Source organism: Phyllobates terribilis, unplaced genomic scaffold (assembly GCF_046119375.1).
Source record: "Phyllobates terribilis strain yellow unplaced genomic scaffold, ASM4611937v1 Scaffold_5__5_contigs__length_657084704, whole genome shotgun sequence".
In the NCBI taxonomy this organism is placed as follows: domain Eukaryota; kingdom Metazoa; phylum Chordata; class Amphibia; order Anura; family Dendrobatidae; genus Phyllobates; species Phyllobates terribilis.
In genome coordinates this window covers 18,428,284-18,448,377 of record NW_027362765.1, presented here as the reverse complement: position 1 = coordinate 18,448,377, position 20,094 = coordinate 18,428,284, and the positions used below count along the sequence as shown (strand labels likewise).

Genomic DNA, 20,094 nt, shown 5'->3' with positions numbered 1-20,094 from the left:
TTTTTTTTTTTTTGTCAATTTCTCCATGTACGAGAAAATCAGATGACACTCAGCCCAGACTCTGATCAAGCTCTGATCAGAATAATCAATTCATTTTTGTCGTACATGGAAAAATTGGATGTCTGCTAGAGCCCTTAGGCTAAGTTCCCATGATAATTATTTGGTGCAGTTTTGATGCTACAGAATTTCTGCACAAATTAGATGGATGAACTTGTTTGTATTTTTCATTGCATTTGAGGGCTTAATTTTTAAAGGCGTTTTTATCACATTTTTTCTTCTGCAATTTTTTTTGTCTACTTTCTTATGTCGTGTTTTAAATAAAATTGCTTTGATTTGGAAACTTCCTTTTACTTAGCTTTGATAAAACTTTATTGATATAGTCATGTGCAGATTACATGCATTTTTAATACTGAAATGTAAGGTGCCTGAGCGAGGTAGTTGTGGGCAAGCTGCTGCCTCTGCACGCTCTGGCACCCTACAGACAAAACGTGTCCCCATCCCGGTGTGCTACTGTGTGTTGGTTGCATCACACTTACTTATGGCCCATAGGCCTCCACTGCCTCCAGGCTTTCCTTTTCCAGAACCTTTGCAGCAAACAATCCAGAGGACACGGAATTTGTAAACACAACCAAACTTTTACTGGACAACTTGCAGTTTTTACAATCAGGCATGCAGGATAAGGCCCAATGGGTTATGGACTTTTCCACAGATACCGGACACAACTTCAGCCCTCGTTCTCGGTATGGGTAGATCATCCATCTTGCTAACTACCCTAGCACTAGGAATTTGTCTCCACCACTAGCAGTGCACCCGGATTCCATCACCCTCCACCTGTAAGAGTTTGAGTCCATCTTCCCCTGTTGCTTCGCTTGGTGCGCCCAAGGGCCCGATGTCCATCTCGAGGTTCCGAGGCCGACTGACTGATTTCCACAGTAGGGTTCTTTGGCAATCCACTGCCCTGGCATTTAGGCTCATGTTGTCCCTAGCAGCCTATTGCCTGTGACTACGGCTGTCACTTCTCACTACTTCCAACTGAACTGTCACCTTGTGAACTTGGCACTAACTCTCGGTTCCCCCTCCTTAACCTGGGTCGCTGTTACAGTTAACCCTGTCTGGGGTAAACTGCAGCCCCAGAGGGTTTTACTTTCAGAAACATACATTAATATAAAATACATTTAGCCCCATAGAGTGTCAGTGAGCAAAACATCACCTCCACGACTCCTACAGAAACACACTAAAAAGTCTTTGACTTGAATGAGATGCAGAAAATCCACAGATAAAAAACGCCGAAGAGGAAAATCCGCAGTGTGCAAAAATGCACTGCGGGCATGAGATTTACATAAATCTCCTCCACTGTACTCAAACTGTATTAGGTTTTATTGACACATCAGTATATTTGATCAGTATTTCATCAGAATTTGTGTACCAAAACCAGGGGTGTCTCCAAAACACAGTAGAGGTGTGAATCTTTCAGTTAGGCTATGGTCCCTCCATGAGCTTTTGTTGACTTTTTGATGTTGCAGATAATGTAAAATAGGTTACTTGCATTTTTCCAAAAAAACTCACCAAAAAACTGATTGTTGAAATGTAGCCTTATAATTTTTATCTGTAAGGTCCTGGTTTTGGAATACAATCTTTAATGAAAAATACTGCCGAAATACTGAGGTGTGAATAAGCTCTTTTGCTACTCTTTTTGCGAACAAAATTTCACATGAGAAAATAACGCACCAAATGCTCATTATTTGAGCTTAACCTTCATATGGAAAATCCAGCAAACATCCGATTTTCACAGGTGATTTGAATAAAAGGAAAATGTATAAAGTTACAATTAAAAGAGTTGGGTAAATATAAGATATTAAAGGCATATACGGGATCCCTATGAATATGAGGGAGGTGTCTGACCTCTTGCAAAAAGGTGCAGTTTATAAATCAAAGTTCTGCCTCAGATCCATGAAGTCATGAAGTTTCTGCTCATGTCCCGACAAAAGAATATTGAACAGAAGTAATAATTAAACAATTCATAAGCAAAACATAAAAAATAATTTGCTTTCACGTATAATCCTTTTGGAGAAGACTTCAAGGCTTCTGGTTTCTTTGACCACATCTTATCTATGGAACAGCATCTTCTAACAATATCTGCAGACTTCGCCTTGGTTTCTTATAGCAGAAAGAAAACATGATTTTATAAAGCTAGCATATACCTGACATAATATAACTTATTAGTAAATTATGGACTATAATCGTGAGTACTGACTAACGTCCCAAAAGCTGACAAAACTGAGGCTTTGGTAGTCAAGAGGTCAAGATACCAAGAGGGCTCGTCATATACAAGGAGTTAAAGCAAAGATGTAGTCAGGTAAGGGTCGGATGTAAGAATTTCGGGAAAGTAGAGGATCAAGACAAAAGGGTAAGGCAAATGGATAGTCAAAGGCAAGGTCCAAGGTTGGGCAGCAAAGATCAAATACAAGAACAGAGAATGCGCACACCATTTGAGCAAAGCTACAACTGGCAGTAATTAGAGGCAGAGAGAGAGCTAAATAGCCAAGTAATCATTCGAATAGCAGACCCATGGAGGAAGGCCCAGCAGGTCCTGGCCCTGATTGGACGGCTAAACTGTTACTCAAAGCACTGACAGCTCATCATGCCCCAGTCTCCGATTGGATGGCTGAGCTGTCCATCACCATACTGACAGCACAACAGGCCCCTGTCCTAGATTGGAAGGTTGAGCTATCACTACAAGTCAAGAAAGCAAACACTGGATGGAACCCAGTTCCAAGCACAATTTCTCCAGTTTATTTTAAAAACTTAAAAGATTAATCTTATTGATTTAGTCATGTGTTTTGGGTCTTAATGATGAAGCAAGTTTTTATGTTTTCTTTTTCTTCTTCAAAATGCTTTTTTTTATTTATACTATTTTGGAATAAAAAAAATTGTGCAAGTAAGTTATTTTTGGGGTTTTTTATACGATTTTTGGAGACTTTCACTATGAGAGTAAAATACCGTGATAATTTTGTAATTCAGGTAATTTTCTTTACGGCAATACTATACCTTATTACTAAATACCTCCAAAATTATCTGAATTTATTAATAACTCCTGAGATCCATGAGGGCATAGATGTCCACTTTCTGACCTCTAGATGTGTGGAGTTCTCTACCATATGATTGCTTTATACAGGCATCACATCTCCGGTAATATGTTTTACATGGTATTTTGTATGTTTTAATATCGACTCATCCTCTTTCCATTTAGGTTTCTACAATTTAAGATACTAATTGATTTCTATTATATTTCTGACCTATCAATGATGGCAAGGGACAGGCACAAGATGGTGGAGAGGATATTACACCTCACCCTAGAGATCCTCTTCCGGCTTACTGGAGAGGTGAGAGATTCTGATGACATCATATTACATCATTCTTATCTATGGGAATAACAGATGGACAGAACTGGAGAGGTGAGGACTCTGGAAATGTCTGTAGTGGGATTTATTAATGTGTCTCTCCATAACCAGGATTACACAGTAGTGAAGAAGACCTCTAGTGAGAGCTGTCAGGATCCTTTGTCTGAGGGATGGGGAAGACCCCTGAGCCCAATCACAGGGCCTCCACCTCTCTGCCAGATACATGAGGACATCAATGACCAGAAGATCCTAGAACTCGCCTACAAGATGATTGAGCTGCTGACTGGAGAGGTGACACTGCTGGGAATGCTGGGACATTATACAGTAACTCTTTGAAGGGAACGGGGGGATGACTGTATCATTGTATGTGTCAGGTTCCTATAAGGTGTCAGGATGTCACCTTCTATTTCTCCATGGAGGAGTGGGAATATTTAGAAGAACACAAAGATCTGTACAAGGACGTCATGGTGGAGGTTCCGCAGCCCCTCACATCACCAGGTAATAGACAGAACTAAATATACACTGCCTATAATTATCTGTAAAGAATGAATTCAGTCCCTGTATGTGTTTCCTCCAGTTCTATCCAGTAAGAGGACAACACCAGAGAGATGTCCCCATCCTCTTCTTCCACAGCATTGTAAACAAGAAGATCCCAATGTTCCTCAGGATCATCAGGTAGATGGAGAGAAGGTGTCATGAGATCTCCCCTATGATGTGTAGACGGCTGTGAAGGTCTTGTGCTCAGTCTTGTTTTATCCACCAGTATTATATGTTTTATACTTGTGTAATGAGAACGATGGAGATGGCAGGATTAGAGCTGATCATAGATGGGACTTCTCCATCTGTCTGTGACTTTTACAATATTTGTTTCAGGGTGAAGATCTGACTCATATTAATTCTACAGAGACATATGTGAGGGGTGATGAGCAGTGTAAAGAGGAGATTTCTACATATGACTACAAACGTGAGTAGTAACCACTAAATGCAGAGAAGTCACAAAGTCTTCTCATGGGAATATAATTATGTACCGTATTTTTCGCTTGATAAGACTCTCTTTTTTTCCCCTCAAAGTGGCCCGGGCAAGCTTGCGGCAGACAGGCTGCGGCGGGCTGTCATGTGAAGAGACAGGAGGTGAATCATGCTGGTGGGAGCAGCGGTCTCTGGATGGTGGTGGCGGGCAGTCACAGGGCCACTGTCAATCCACCATTCAGTGCAGCGGGGGCCCTCCTTTAAGGCAGAGGAGAACAATTCTCCTCCCCCCTCTGCAGGGCTGGATATTGATTGGTGGAAGGACCTGCTGCTAAGCTGCCTCCACCAATCAGTGCTCTATCACTGACAAAATTGTGTCTCCTGTAAGAAAGGTCCAGCCTTCATAAAGTGGTGAGCAGAGACACTGAAAGGGAAGTGCAATATAACTACAACCCCCATCATCTTTCAAAATGTACAGTACCAATGGGTGTATTCTGAAGGATGATGGGGACTGTAGTCATATTTAGTATAATCAATCCAGGGAGGGACTGTAATGTTTATTGTAAATGTGAATACCACCTCCCTCATCTTTCATAATACACCCATGAATACGTGGGTGTATTTTTAAGGATGAGAGGGGTGGTAGTCAAACAGGGACTGTACTATACAGTCATCCTTAAGAATGCATCCAGACCATGCAGTACATATAATAGGTGGATTCTGAAGGATGATGGGGGCCGTAGTCACATTTAATATACCATGAACACAGCCCATGTACTTTATCCCCACAACAGCATCATCCACAGATCCCCCATAACAGTGCATCATCCCCAGATTCCCATAACAGTGCGTCATCCATAGATCCCCTCCATAAGTGTCACTCGCAGATCCCCCATAAGTGTCACCCACATACCCCCCCATAATATTGTCATCCACAGATCCCCCATAACGGTGCGTCATCCACAAATCCCCCATAACAGTGCGTCATCCACAGATACCCCATAACAGTGCATCATCCACAGATTCTCGTGTGAAGACACGGAATCTTCCTTGGGTAGAACACTAATCAGACAACACAGGATGAGGGTAAACAGTGTGGCAATAATTTAATGAACCACCAGCAATCAATAACATATAGAACAGTCCCAGCACATACATTAGATGGTGCAAGCTACAGAGTCTCGCCCCCTTCCGCTGGCCTGCCAGGATTAGAGTCGTGAGATATATGGCCAGGTGACCTGATTGTCCCAACCTGGATTCTTCACATCTTTTCTGAGAGTTCAGCAATGGTCAATGAAGCAGTTTTGTATTTTTCCAGCCAGAGCTGTAGTCACTTAGGCTGTCATCCTGTAGTGTCTCTCTGACAAAAAGACCCCCTTTTTATATTTCATATTTGTCCTTTCAAGCCGTCATTCAGAAGTCAAGGGTCAGGGGTCATGATATTAATTTACAATGCTCGAATATCCACAGCTCACCCCCCCCCCCCCAATGTTGGCTGGCAAACACCCTATGGTGGTATTTAACATATCTTAGCAGACTTTCATTGTTCAGAGTCCCTATATGGCAGACGATACATTGTAAGAGCTGATATAAGATGTAGATAACAGCCGTTCATCAATTACAAATATCACCTCAAGTGATCAGCATTCAGGTTTATACGAACAATAGTCTGTGTTGAGCATCCAAAGAAGAATACAGGTTAAAAAGTCAACATAAAAATAAAGGTATATTGCTCTTGGCCATCAGAAAGTATGTCTGGCATAATTAAGAAGAAAAGCTGTGTCGTCACACCCCATAACAGTGCATTATCCACAGATCCCCCATAACAGTGCGTCATCCACAGATCTTCATAACAGTGCATCATCCACAGATCCCCTTAACAGTGCGTCATTCACAAATATTTTTTTTTTATTTTTCTCCTCTAAAACCTAAGTGCGTCTTATAATCAGGTGCGTTTATAAAGCGAAAAATACGGTATATCTATTTCTATATGTATGTATGCATATTCAAGTGCTTCTTACTAAATTAGAATATCATCAAAAAGTTTATTTCAGTTCTTCAATACAGTAAATTGAAGTACTGAACTGAGAAGCACCTGTATGTGTGGAGAAAATAGAGCGGCACAGAATTTCAGGAAAAGAACATCTTGCCAACCATTAAGCATGGGGGTGGATTAATCATGCTTTGAGGTTGTGTTGCAGCCAATAGCGCAGGGAACACTTCACAGGTAGAAGGAAGAATGGATTCAATGAAATTTCAACAAATTTTTTGATGCAAACATAACACTATCTGTAAAAAAGGTGAAGTTGAAAAGAGGATGGCTTCTACAAATGGATAATGATCCTAAATACACATCAAAATCCACAATAGACAACCTCAAAAGGCGCAAGCTAAAGGTTTTACAATGGCCTTTATTGTCCCCTGATCTGAACATTATTGAAAATCTGTGGCTAGACCTCAAAATAGTCAAAATAAAATGCAAATTAATTATGTAAAAATCATACAATGTGATTTCCTGTTTTTTATTTTAAGATTCTGCCTCTCACAGTTGAAGTGTACCTACGATAAAAATTACAGACCTCTCCATTCTTTGTAGGTGGGAAAACTTTCAAAATTGCCACTGTAGGTATAAATTAAATGTATTTGATCAAATAAGTAGCATTTGGCATGTGTCATTCACCCCTTTTGCTATGAAGTCTCTAAAAACTTCAGGTGCAAGCAATTACCTTCATTAGTCACATGCTTAGTGAATCTGAGTGTCACATGGTCTGTCAGTATATAAACTTTACCTTTTCTGAACGGCCACAGAGGCTGCAACATCATTAAGCAAGAGGCACCACTAACCAAACAACACCATGAAGACCAAGAAGATCTCCAAACAAGTCAGGGACAAAGCTGTTGAGAAGTATAAGGCAGGGTTGGGTTTTAAAAATAAATAAATAAAAAAATATCCCAATCTCTGATGATCCCTGGAGCACCATCAAATCCATTATCATCAAATGGAAAGAACTTGGTACCACAACAAACCTGCCAAGAGAGGGTTACCCATCAAAACTCTCAGCCCGGGCAAGGAGTGCATTAATCAGAGAGGCAGCACAGAGACCAAAGGTAACCTTGAAGGAGCTGCAGAGTTTCCAAGCAGAGATTGAAGTATCTGTCCATACGACCACAATAAGCCGTACACTCCATAGAAGTGGCCTTTATGGAAGAGGGGGCAGAAAAAAAGCCTTTATTTACACATAAAAATTGTAAGGCTCATTTTCAGTTTGTCAAAAGACATGAGGAAGACTCCCCAAATGTATGGAGGAAGGTGCTATAGTCAGATGATGTCACGGGTGCGTCAGAGGTGACAGACAGTCGCCCCGCAGTGGGTTGGAGGAGATCTCTACGTTTTGCATTGCAGACAGTTTCTTAGATAAGAGGCTCTCTTTACGACCCAGCGGCTACCTCTCTCTTGCTAATTAGCTCTCTGGCCTGGGTGTATATATACCTGGTGTGTCTGAGAGGGATTCGTCGGCTATATCCATTTCTACTTGTGAAGCTTAGCAGGAGCAGTACTTCGTCCTCTCTGGAGCTTGAGGCCGTGTTCTTATTTGAAGTTCATCTAAAGCTAAGCCATTTCCCCTGTTTTGTCCACCCTTTTTGTCTATAGAGTTTAGTGAAGGTTGACTAGTGCTCAACTCCTTCCATCCTTAGCCGTAGCCATACGCCAGGGAGAGTAGGGTGAGGCACGTGTGCGGCGATTGCTGAGGAGGCAATATAGGGATGATAGTTGAGACAGGGTGACGCTAGACCAGACTAGGAGGTCTCCACTCCCTCCCCCCCCCCCCTTTCCCTAGTGTCTGGGCTCCCTTTCCCTTTTCCCTCTGTGTTGCACTAAGTCTTCCCCACACCTGGCGTGACATTATAGCCGGCCAGGCACGTTTTGAAAAGAGAAAAAAAAAAGGCAACTGACATTTTTGTTTTTTCTTTTTTCTTTGTGTGTTTTTTTTTTCCTTTCTCCCTTTGGTATGGGTTCAGTTGCAGAGCTCACAGAGCAGTTCCACTGTCTGTCTCTGGAGGTGAATGACCTCTGCTGTGAGGTTCAGCATCAGCGGTTACAGATCGCCAATATTGGGGTCTTTGCAGGTAGGCCTGTCCAGCCTGAACGCAAGGTTGTCCTTCCGGACATGTTTTCAGGAGGTTTTTTTGTGTTTAAGGAGGCATGTAAATTGTATTTTAAACTTCGTCCTTACTCCTCTGGTAATGAGGAGTGGTTGGTATTGTGATCTCTCTATTGCAGGGAGATCCTCAGTCGTGGGCGTTTTCGTTACCGCAGGACTCGGTTTGTCTCCAATCTGCGGAAGGGTTTTTCGGAGCTCTGGCCCTCATCTATGATGACCCTGACCGAGTCGCCTTGGCTGAGTCTAGGCTACGTCGCCTTCAGCAGAGGATTCGGTCAGTGGAAACATACAGTTCGGAATTCCGTAGATGGGCAACAAATTCCTAATGGAATGACTCAGCCCTTAGAAGTCAATTTTGTGAGGGGCTTACTGAAAGGTTGAAAGATGCCTTGGCTGTATATGAAACTCTACAGTCCTTGGAGGCTTCCATGTCTTTGGCCATACGTCTTGATAGACGCCTTCGGGATAGACGGTGCGACCACCTTCTTTGGGGCCTTCTTGCCGGGGTTGTGTACCTCTGCCAAAGGAGCGGTCTGGGGGTGAACCAGTACTGGGGGAGGTGGAGGAACCCATGAAGTTAGGGGGTGTCTCTACATCATACATCTCCCTGGAAATTTGCATGAAAAAAGGCGTTTGTTTTTTTGTGGGAAAAAGTGACACTTTGTTGGGACCTGTCCTTCAATTCCTAAACAAAAGGAGACTCGATTAACTCTCGGTAGTCTGGAGTTGGATAAACGAGGGGTGTATTTGTGGCCAAACTGGAGTTCCCGCCTTGTCCTGACAGCAGAGGTGGTGCTAGAGAGCAAAACCAAAAAAATTTCTGTGTTTGTTGACAGTGCAGCCGGAGTCAGCATGGTTGATGCTGAGTTTGTGAAAACTCATGGTCTTGCTTGCTGTGATTTAGCTGAACCTATTCCCATCTTTGCCATTGACTCGGCACCACTTGCACAGAAAGCATTTACTCAAATTGTACATAATGTAAAACTGAGGGTGAGGTCAGTTCATTGTGAAATCATCCCTTGCTATGTTCTAAACAATCTCCCTACTCCGATTGTCTTGGGTATACCTTGGCTTGTTAGACATAATCCGTTGGTGGATTGGCAAACCGGGGAGATTATTGAATGGGGAGATTACTGCCATGAGGACTGTCTAGATATTTCCATTGCTACTGTCGCTATGGAAATATTACCTGCTTTTCTGTTTGGTTTTGAGGACGTTTTTTCTGAGAAGGGGTGTCAGGATTTGCCTCCTCATCGTGCTTATGACTATCCTATTAACCTGATCCCCGGAGCTAAACTACCAAAGTCCAGACTGTATAATCTTTCTGGCCCTGAGAGACAAGCCATGAAGGATTTCATTTCAGAAAGTCTGGAGAAGGGACATATCAGACCCTCATCTTCGCCCGTGGTGGCAGGATTCTTCTTTGTGAAGAAAAAAGATGGTGGTCTACATCCCTGTTTAGATTTCCGGGAAATAAATCAAATTGCCATCCGTGATCCATATAATCTTCCTCTGATTCCTGATTTGTTCAGCCAGGTTGTGGGAGCTAATGCATTCTCCAAGTTGGATTTAAGGGGAGCCTACAATCTGGTTAGAATCAGAGAAGGGGACGAATGGAAGACAGTGTTTAATACCCCGGAAGGACATTTCGAGAGTCTGGTTATGCCTTTTGGTTTGACCAATGCACCTGCGATATTCCAGCATTTCATAAATGATCTTTTCCACCATTTGGTGGGGAGGTTTGTGGGTGGTCTTATCTGGACGATGTTTTGGTTTATTCACCTGATTTTGAGACTCATCGGTGGCATGTTAAGCAGGTGCTCCAGATATTAAGGGATAACAAACTTTATGCCAAACTAGAAAAAATGTGTTTTCGCTGTTGAGGAGGTGCAGTTTTTGGGGTACTTGTCATCTTCAAGTTTTCGGATGGATCTGGAGAAGATCCATGCAGTTCTTGACTGGGAACGTCCCGATAACCTGAAGGCTCTGCAACGTTTTCTGGGCTTTACTAATTTTTACAGGAAATTCATCCAAAATTACTCTGCTATACTGAAACCCCTTAATAACATGACTAAGAAGGGGTCTGATTTTTCCAAATGGTCGGATGTTTCCCTCCAGGCTATTTCTTCCTTAAAGAATCATTTTTCCACTGCACCTATACTCAGTCAACCCGATGTTTCTCAATCCTATATTGTGGAAGTCGATGCTTCGGATGTCGGGGTTGAAGCTGTGTTGTCTCAGGGTTCGGCCCCTGGCAAATGGCGTCCATGCGCCTTCTGTTCTAAAAAATTGTCTTCGACTGAGAGAAATTATGATATGGGTAATAGGGAACTTTTGGCAATCAAATTGGCGTTCGAGGAATGGCAACATTGGTTGGAGGGAGCTGTCCATCCTATTACTGTTATTACTGACCATAAGAACCTGTCATACCTCCAGTCAGCTAAACGTCTCAACCCTAGGCATGCCAGATGGTCCCCGTTTTTTACTAGGTTCAATTTTGTTGTCACTTTTCGTCCAGGGGTCAAAAATGTCAAGGCTGATGCTTTGTCCCAGAGCAGGGGTAGTCATTTCGGCTCTTTATCCTGAACTTGAGGGTGAGGTGTTGGAGGCTCAGGGGGACGCCCCTGCCTCCTGACCTTCAGAAAAGTTATTTGTACCATCTGATCTGCGTTGCAAAGTAATCAAGGAACATCATAACTCTGTGCTTGCTGGGCATCCAGGAGGTAAGGCAACCGCGGACCTCCTCTTTCGTCGTTTTTGGTGGCCGGGGTCGCATCAGGATGTGATTGAACACTTATCTGCTAGTAGTATTTGCGCGCGTTCTAAGGTTTTGTATACCCGTCTGTCTGGTACTCTTCTTTCGCTACCTATATCTAGTAGGCCATGAACACACTTGTCCATGGATTTTATTACTAACCTACCGGTTTCTGCAGGCAAAACGGTGGTTTTGGTGGTAGTAGATATGTTCAGTAAAATGGTTCACTTTGTTGCATTACCTGCACTTCGCAATGCCAAGACACTTGCTCAGGTGTTCATAAATGAGATTGTGAACCTTCATGGGGTTCCCTCCAATGTGGTGTCTGATCTGGGGACCCAGTTTGTTTCCAAGTTCTGGAAGGCATTCTGTTCTTGACTGGGAGTGCAGCTGTCCTTTTCCTCTGCCTTCCACCCTCAGTCGAATGGTCAGACCGAGTGTGTAAGTCAGAACAATGGAGACATACCTCAGGTGTTTCGTCTACGAAAATCAGGAGGATTGGGCATCCTATTTACCGCTGGCAGAATTTGCCATCAATAATCATCGTCAAGAATCCAATGGCAAATCACCGTTCTTCGGTGCATACTGTTATCATCCACAGTTTGGTACCTTCGGTCAGGGAAGAGCTTCAGGAGTTCCTGAGGAGGAACGGTTTGCTTCGTCACTCTCCTCGGTATGGCAAGGTGTTCTGTGTAATTTAAAGACTAAGGGAGACAGGTATAAACATATGGCTGACAGAAGACGCTTGCCATGTCCGGATCTGAATGTGCATGACTTTTTGTGGTTGTCCACCAGGAATATTGAAAGTTCCTTCTTGGAAGCTGGGACCTAGGTTTATTGGTCCCTATAAAATAACCGCCATCATTAACCCAGCAGCTTTTCGTCTTGAACTTCCTCAGGCCCTTAAGGTCCACAATGTGTTCCACAGGTCCTTACTCAAAAGGTATGTGGAACCTCTTGAGCCCTCACCTCTACTATTGCCCCCAGTAATGGTTAATGGTAATCTGGAGTTCCAGATTTCGAGGATTGTAGATTCTCGTCTCTGTCGTTCTCTACAATACTTCGTGCACAGGAAAGGCTATGGTCCAGAGGAGAGGATGTGGGTTTCCGCGTCAGAGGTGAACGCTTCCAGGTTGATTCGCTCATTCCACACCTCTTTTCCTGAGAAACCCGGCACTGAGTGTCCGGAGGCCTCTCGTAGAGGGGGGTACTGTCACGGGTGTGTCAGAGGTGACAGATAATCGCCCTGCAGTGGGTTGCAAGAGATCTCTACGTTTGGCATTGCAGACTGCTTCTTAGATAAGAGGCTGTCTTTAGGACCGAGCGGCTACCTCTCTCTTGCTAATTAGCTCTCTGGCCTGGGTATATATATACCTGGTGTGTCTGAGAGGGATTCGCCAGCTATATCCATTTCTACTACTGAAGCTTAGCAGGAGCAGTACTTCGTCCTCTCTGGAGCTTGAGGCCATGTGCTTATTTGGAGTTCATCTAAAGCTAAGCCATTTCCCCCGTTTTGTCCACCGTTGTCTATAGAGTTTAGTGGAGATTGACTAGTGCTCATCTCCTTCCATCCCTAGCCGTAGCCATATGCCAGGGTGAGTAGGGTGAGGCACGCGTGCGGCGATTGCTGAGGAGGCAATATAGGGATGATAGTTGAGACAGGGTGACGCTAGACCAAACTAGAAGGTCTCCACTTCCCCCCTTTCCCTAGTGTCTGGGCTCCCTTTCCCTTTTTCCCTCTGTGTTGCACTAAGTCTTCCCCACAACTGGCATGACAGATGAGACCAAAATGTAACTTTTTGGCCACTGAGGTAAACGCTATGTCTGGTGCCAAACCAACACAGCTCATCATCCCAAAAACACCATCCCCACAGTGAAAGATGGTGGTGGCAGCATCATGATGTCGGAATGTTTTTTGGCAGAAGGGACAGGGAAAATGGTCCAAGTCGAGGGGAAAGATGTATGGTGCGAGATACAGGGATATTCTTGAGGTAAACCTGTTTGTTTGTCAGTGATTTGAGACTGGGACGGAGGTTCACTTTCCAACAAGACAATGACCCAAAGCATACTGCTGAAGCAACACTCGAATGGTTTAACGGGAAACATGCAAATGTTTTGTAGTGGCCTAGTCAAAGCCCAGACCTTAATTCACTTGAGAATTTGTGGTTACACTTGAGTGCTGTTCACCAGAGGAAGCTTAACTTGGAGCAGTTTTGCCTTGAGGAATGGGCAAGATGTGAAAAGCTGAGAGACTTATCCAAAGCGACTTGCAGCTGTAATTGATACAAAAGAAGGCTCTACAAAGTACTGACTTTAGGGGGTGAATAGTTAGGACAAAACTGAAATCTTCAGTTTGTATATTTGTTGTTTGCTTCACGATAAAAACAAAAACCAAATGTTCACAGTTGTAGGCATGTTCTTTACATGAACTGATGCAAACCTTCAAAAAAAGTTAGAAAAACATGAAAAATGCCAGCCTGCGCGGGCCGCAGTTGATCAGCGGGGTTGCCAGGTGTCACACCTTCTCTGATCAGATATTGAAGGCTTTTCCTAAGGATTGTTCATCAATAAAAAAGTAGTGACCAACCTCTCTAATACATAAAGGGAATCTGTCAGCAGGTTTTTGCTTTGAAATATGTCAGCAGCACGATATGAGGTAGAGACCCTGATTTCAGCGATGTGTCTATTTGTTTACTAGGTGCAGCAGTTGTGATAGAATTACAGTTTTCTTTGTTGCAGATCTAACAAAGCTCGGAATGTTGACCTGTGTATAACGTCGCCCACACCACTGATTGGCCACTTTCTGTATCCATTGTAAATTCACAGAAAGCTAGTAATCAAAGCTGGTAATCAGTCATGGGAGCAGGGTTGGACTAGGAGGCACCAGACACCCAGTCCTGAAGTGATAAAACACAGAATTTATTTGAAATAGCAAAACACTTCCCAGTAATTAACCCTTTCACCCCCGAGCCTGTTTTTACCTTAATAACCAGGCCAAATTTTACAATTCTGACCAGTTTCACTTTGAGGTAATAACTCTGGAATGCTTCAACAGATCCCAGTGATTCTGAGAATGAGTTGACCAGCGATTTCTCATTTTTCCAACCAAATTTACAAAAACATTTTTAGGGACCACATCACATTTGAAGTGACTTTGAGGAGCTTTATGACAGAAAATACCCAAAATAAACACCATTCTAAAAACTGCACCCCTCAAGGTGCTCAAAACCACATTCAAGAAGTTTATTAATCCTTCAGATGCTTCACAGGAATTTTTGGAATGTGGAAGAAAACAATGAACATTTAACTTTTTTTCACAAAAATTTTACTTTAGACCCAATTTTTTTTATTTTTACAAGGGTAACAGGAAAAAATAGACCGCAAAATTTGTTGTGCAATTTCTCCTGAACACGCCGATACCCCATATGTGGGGGAAAACCACTGTTTGGGTGCACGGAATGGCTCGGAAGGTAAGGAGCGCCATTTGACTTTTTGAATGTAAAATTTGCTTGAATAATTAGCGGATGCCATGTCGCGTTTGGAGATCCCCTGATTTGCCTAAACAGTGGAAAACCCCCACAAGTGACACCATTTTGGAAACTAGACTCCTCAGGGAACTTATCTAGATGTATGGTGAGCACCTTGAACCCCAGGTGCTTCACAGAAGTTTATAACATTGAGCCATAAAATAAAATTTTCAGATTTTTCCCACAAAAATGTTTTTCACCACCAAATTTTGCATTTTCATAATGGAAACAGGAGAAACTGCACCATACAGTATGTTGTGCACTTTCTCCTGGGTAAGCCGATACCCCATATGTGGCGGAAAACCACTGTTTTGGTGCATGGCAGGGCTCGGAAGGAAAGGAGCACTGTGACGAAACAGCTTCTTTTCTTAATCAGCCAGATGTCTAAATTTGTTAAGCCAAGAGAAATGCACTATTGGGTTTGTGTTGACTTTAGAACTTGTGTGTGTTTCTTTGGTGGTCAAGAAAGACAGACCAGTATTTGTATAACCCTAAATGTTGTCTTCTATTGGTCTGTGAACTAAAGCCAGCTAGATGTTGATTTAAAAAGCCCCTTCTATACCAACTTTGTAAATTGATTAAATGCACAAACAATGAGACCTGAACCCTGTGGAATAATACCCTCCCTAATCCTTGACCTGTGGATGTGTGCTTGACAGAACTGTTGTAACTATTTAAGGGACATATGCCTCTGTAGCAGTGAGAATTGAAAGAGAGACTTTACAAGGAGAATCAAAGATCAGACATTCTTCAGAGAGGCACAGATTTGGATTCTACATGATTACAGCCTAAGGGTATACGGCCCTGACTGGAAGGATACAGATCTGCTCCATTGACCATCAGATAACCCATGGATACATTTGGGGAGACCAGGTTGGGACAATGAAGTCACTTGGCCCCATGGATATGTTGTTTGTGTTTGCCAGGTGGGACCCTCCGGTCGCCTGGAACCCGTGGAGACGTTCAGAGAAGCCAGATTGGGACCAGCCGGTCATCTGGCCCCATGGAAAATCTCCAGAGAGGCCAGGGTGGGACCCTCTGGTCTCCTGGCCTTGTACTTCGATTGACTGTCAGCTTCCTAAGCTTGCCGCTACCTCCTCTCTGTGGGGGCCCGCCAAAAGCAGGGGGTCACTGGTTGAGGTAGTTGGCCCTGGATGTCACAAAGTCGCATTTGTTGTATGCCAGGCAGGCCAGTGGAAGAGTGAGACCGTGTAATGTTGTACCATCTTGGGTATTTGCTGGGACTGTTCTATGTGTTTATTGTCCATTTGGTGGTTCAATAAAGTATTGTCACACTGTTTTACCCTCTGAGTAGTATTACTGTTATGATCTGCTACAAGCACTAAGGAAAGACAGGAGATCTGTCCCTACAATAGAACTAAGCTGGATCCCTACGATGTAACGGGGAACCTGATCCTGCGATCAGACCCGCTAAAGTCCTCGGCTAGTCTGAACGAAGACCTATAGATGTGAGGAAGGGATCCCTACAAGAACTAGGGACTGGGAGAAAGATGGACACCTCCTAGTAGAAATTGTAGCAGAAATAAGACAAACAAACAACATAGAACATACAGGTCCGAAGACCTAGCAAAACTTACTGAGAAAGGAAGAGAGCACCAAGCTAGCTCAAGAGTAGAAATTACAATGAAGTCCAGCAAGGCCAGGAGGGCGGAGCCAGATTAAATAGGCAAAAAAGGTCATGTGACCAGCAAACTAGAAAAAACCTAACAGGACAGTTCTAACAGTACCCCCTCTTCTAAGAGGATCCTCCGGATCCCCTAGGCCCGGGCTTATCAGGAAACCTCCTGTGAAACGCTCTGACAAGTCTGGAAGCAGAAACATCATCTGCCCTCACCCATGAGTTATCCTCGGGTCCGAAACCCTTCCAAGCGACGAGATACTGCAAACTCCCTCTGTACCGTCTAGAATTTAGGATGCGGGAAATTTCATATTCCCCGTCCACCACCACTGGAGGAACAGTGGCAGAGGCGTCACCATCCGACACATCAGCTCTTTTCAACAGAGAAACATGAAACACCGGATTAATCTTCCAGGAGGTAGGAACCTCCAACCTAACAGCACATTGGTTAACTATCTGAAGCACCTTAAAGGGCCCTACAAACTTGGGACCCAATTTTTTAGAAGGAATCCTCAATCACAGATTCTTAGAGGACAACCAAACCATGTCACCAATAGCAAACGAAACCTCTTGCCGTTTCCTATCAAAGTACCTCTTAGATTTTTTTATTAGCCTCCTGAAGATTACCACGCACATCCGTCCAAACTCTCTCCAAATCACCGGAAAAACTCTCCTCCTCAGGCACAGCCGATACCAATTTGGAGAATGACCCAAAAGACGGATGTCTCCCAGAACAACAAAAAAAAGGCGAACAACCAGCAGAAGAGGATGTATGGTTGTTAAGAGCAAATTCAGCAAGTGACAGAAACTCAGACCACCCCTCTTGATTGTCTGATACAAGCAACGCAAGAACTGCTTAACATCCTGGTTCTTTCTTTCTGTCTGGCCATTAGACTCAGGATGATATCCGGATGAAAACGACAAATGAACTCCCAACCTGTCACAAAAGGCACGCTAAAAACGAGCCACGAACTGAGGTACCCTATCAGAAACAATGTCAGTAGGAACGCCATGTAGTCTGACAATTTCCTTGACAAAGGCCTTAGCGAGTGTCTTAGCGCAAGGCAGTTTGATGAAGGGAACCAAGTGACACATCTTGCTAAAACGGTCCACGACCACCCAGATGACCGTGAAACCCTCAGAGGGGGGAAGGTCAGTAATAAAGTCCATAGCCAGATGTGTCCAAGGTGCACTAGGAACCTCCAGAGGGCAAAGCAACCCCGCTGCAGGAGTATGTGAAGACTTAGATCTAGCACACACAGTACATTGACGCACCCACTTAATGACTTCCTTCTGCCATCCAGGCCACCAAAAACTGCGACCCACAAGTCTCTTGGTCTCAGAAATTCCTGGATGACCTGCCAACCGAGACTCATGACACTCAATAAACAAATCTGTCCTAAAGGTCCTAGGCACAAACAACCTCCCATGGGGAGTGTTAGATGGGGCATTCTCCTGAGCTTTAAGAATCTCATCCTCCAAAACGGAGTCCAAAGCAGCAATCACAACACCTTCTTGTAAAATGCTCTCCTCCTTCTCAGCACCGACCATGGGAGAAAAGCTGCGAGACAAAGCATCAGCTTTAACATTCTTGGTACCCGGGATGTAAGTAACGGAAAATTTAAACCGCGAGAAAAAAAGTGCCCACCTAGCCTGACGGGCATTCAAGCGCTTGGCAGCATCAAGATAGATCAGATTTTTATGATCAGTGAAAACCTGAATGGGAAATTCAGCACCTTCCAAGAGATGCGCCAGTGTTCAAATGCGAGTTTAATAGCCAGCAATTCCCGATTACCAATATCGTAATTAAGTTCAGTCTCAGAAAGTTTTTGTTGAAAAAAAGGCACAGGGATGTACTCCATCCTTGCTTTCCTGAGACAACACCGCACCGACCCCCACAGAAGAAGCATCAACCTCAACCAAAAACGGCTTAGTCACATCAGGCTGCATAAGGATGGGAGCAGAGGTGAACCTCTCCTTTAGAAACAAAAAAGCTTCAATGGCCTCAGTAGTCCACTGAACCGCATTAGCACCTTTCCTGGTGAGATCGGTCAGTGGTTTGACAATAATAGAAAAAAATTTTATGAATTTTCTGTAATAATTGGCGAAACCCAAAAACCTCTGTATCGATTTCAAACCAATAGGCCTAGGCCATTCCTGCACAGCTTGAACTTTAACCGGATCAATCTCAAAACCTTCACTGGAGATAATGTAACCCAAAAAACGAATTCTCTGTACAGCGAACTCACATTTCTCTAGCTTAGCAAAAAGCGAATTGTCCATTAATAACTGTAAAACCTCACATACGCTCCGCCAATGAGACTCCAGATCCGGCGAATAAATCAAAATGTCATCCAAATACACAACCACATTTTTGCCGATCAAAGGTCTAAGGATGTCATTAATAAGATTCTGAAAAAATGCTGGAGCATTGGTAAGACCAAAAGGCATAACCAGATTCTCAAAATGACCCACAGGAGTGTTAAAAGCAGTCTTCCATTCATCACTCTCCTTCATGCGCAACAAATTGTATGCCCCCCGGGGATCAATTTTAGAGAACCACTTGGCCCCCACTAACTGGTTAAACAAATCAGGAATCAATGGCTGTGGGTAAGGATTGCGTACAGTAATTTTATTAATCTCACGAAAGTCCAGACAAGGACATAAACCGCCGTCCTTTTTTTTAACAAAAAAAAAATCCAACAGCCACAGGAGACTTGGAAGGCCTAATCTGACCGGCGGCCAAGCTTGTCTGTATGTATTCCTCCAAAGCCTTTCTCTCAGGAATAGTAAGATTAAATAAACGACTTTTAGGAAGAGTTGCTCCAGGGACAAATTCAATGGTACAATCATAGTCTCTATGGGGAGGCAAAATTTGCGATTCTTTCTCAGAAAAAACTTTCCAAAAATCCTGAATAGGTACAGGTAATTCCCCTTTATCCACAGCAGCAATGCACCCGTTACAACACTTGTCATAACACTTAGGGCTCCAGGACTTAATTTCATTGGTAGACCAATCCAGTACAGGATTGTGCAATTTTAACCAGGGTAACCCCAACACTACTGGAGAAGGCAAATTATTTAATACTACCAAATCCAAATTCTCTTGGTGAATACCATTAATAGTGAGGGGAAATTCACAGACCTTGTGAGTAACACTCTTTAAGGGAGAGCCATCGACAGAAACCACAGCAATAGGGGATGACAAAGGTTTGGGTTTTAATTTAAGTTTTTCCAAGAACCCCCCCATCAATCACATTTAGAGTAGAACCACAATCCACAAATACCCGAAATTCAATTAATTCTTCCTGAGCAGTGGTAGTAGCAGAAAGAAGTACACCCTTAGTATTTAAACAGGCTATACGGGCGTAACTGACCTTTTTTTTTTCTTTGTTCACACGAAGCACACAGTTCCTAATGAAATGATCAGATCCACCGCAATAAAAGCACAAACCTTCAGAAAATCTGCGGTCTTTTTCCTGAGAGCGGGGTGACATCGCCCCAATCTCCATTGGCTCTCCAATGTCAGTACAGACCCTCTCAAGACTCGGAGCTGACATGGCAGAGGATTTACTCTCATTAACCCTTGCACGCAGTCTCCTGTCCACCCGTATAGCTAATTGCATTGCCTCCTGCAAGT

At 43.5% G+C, this 20,094-nt stretch overlaps 1 protein-coding gene across 2 annotated transcripts in view; it reads left to right on the top strand.

The window, feature by feature from the left end:
• LOC141270508 (uncharacterized) overlaps positions 1-20,094 on the top strand; it is a 43,757-nt gene that overhangs the window by 12,100 nt on the left and 11,563 nt on the right. Inside the window, exons 2-6 of one of the 2 annotated variants that reach the window (XM_073680519.1) lie at positions 3,251-3,383; positions 3,513-3,692; positions 3,776-3,899; positions 3,979-4,076; positions 4,275-4,365. In XM_073680519.1, coding sequence (XP_073536620.1) covers positions 3,251-3,383; positions 3,513-3,692; positions 3,776-3,899; positions 3,979-4,076; positions 4,275-4,365 — 626 coding nt within the window. The remainder of the gene's footprint in view (positions 1-3,250; positions 3,384-3,512; positions 3,693-3,775; positions 3,900-3,978; positions 4,077-4,274; positions 4,366-20,094) is intronic. The other variant, XM_073680520.1, reaches the window with a different exon arrangement.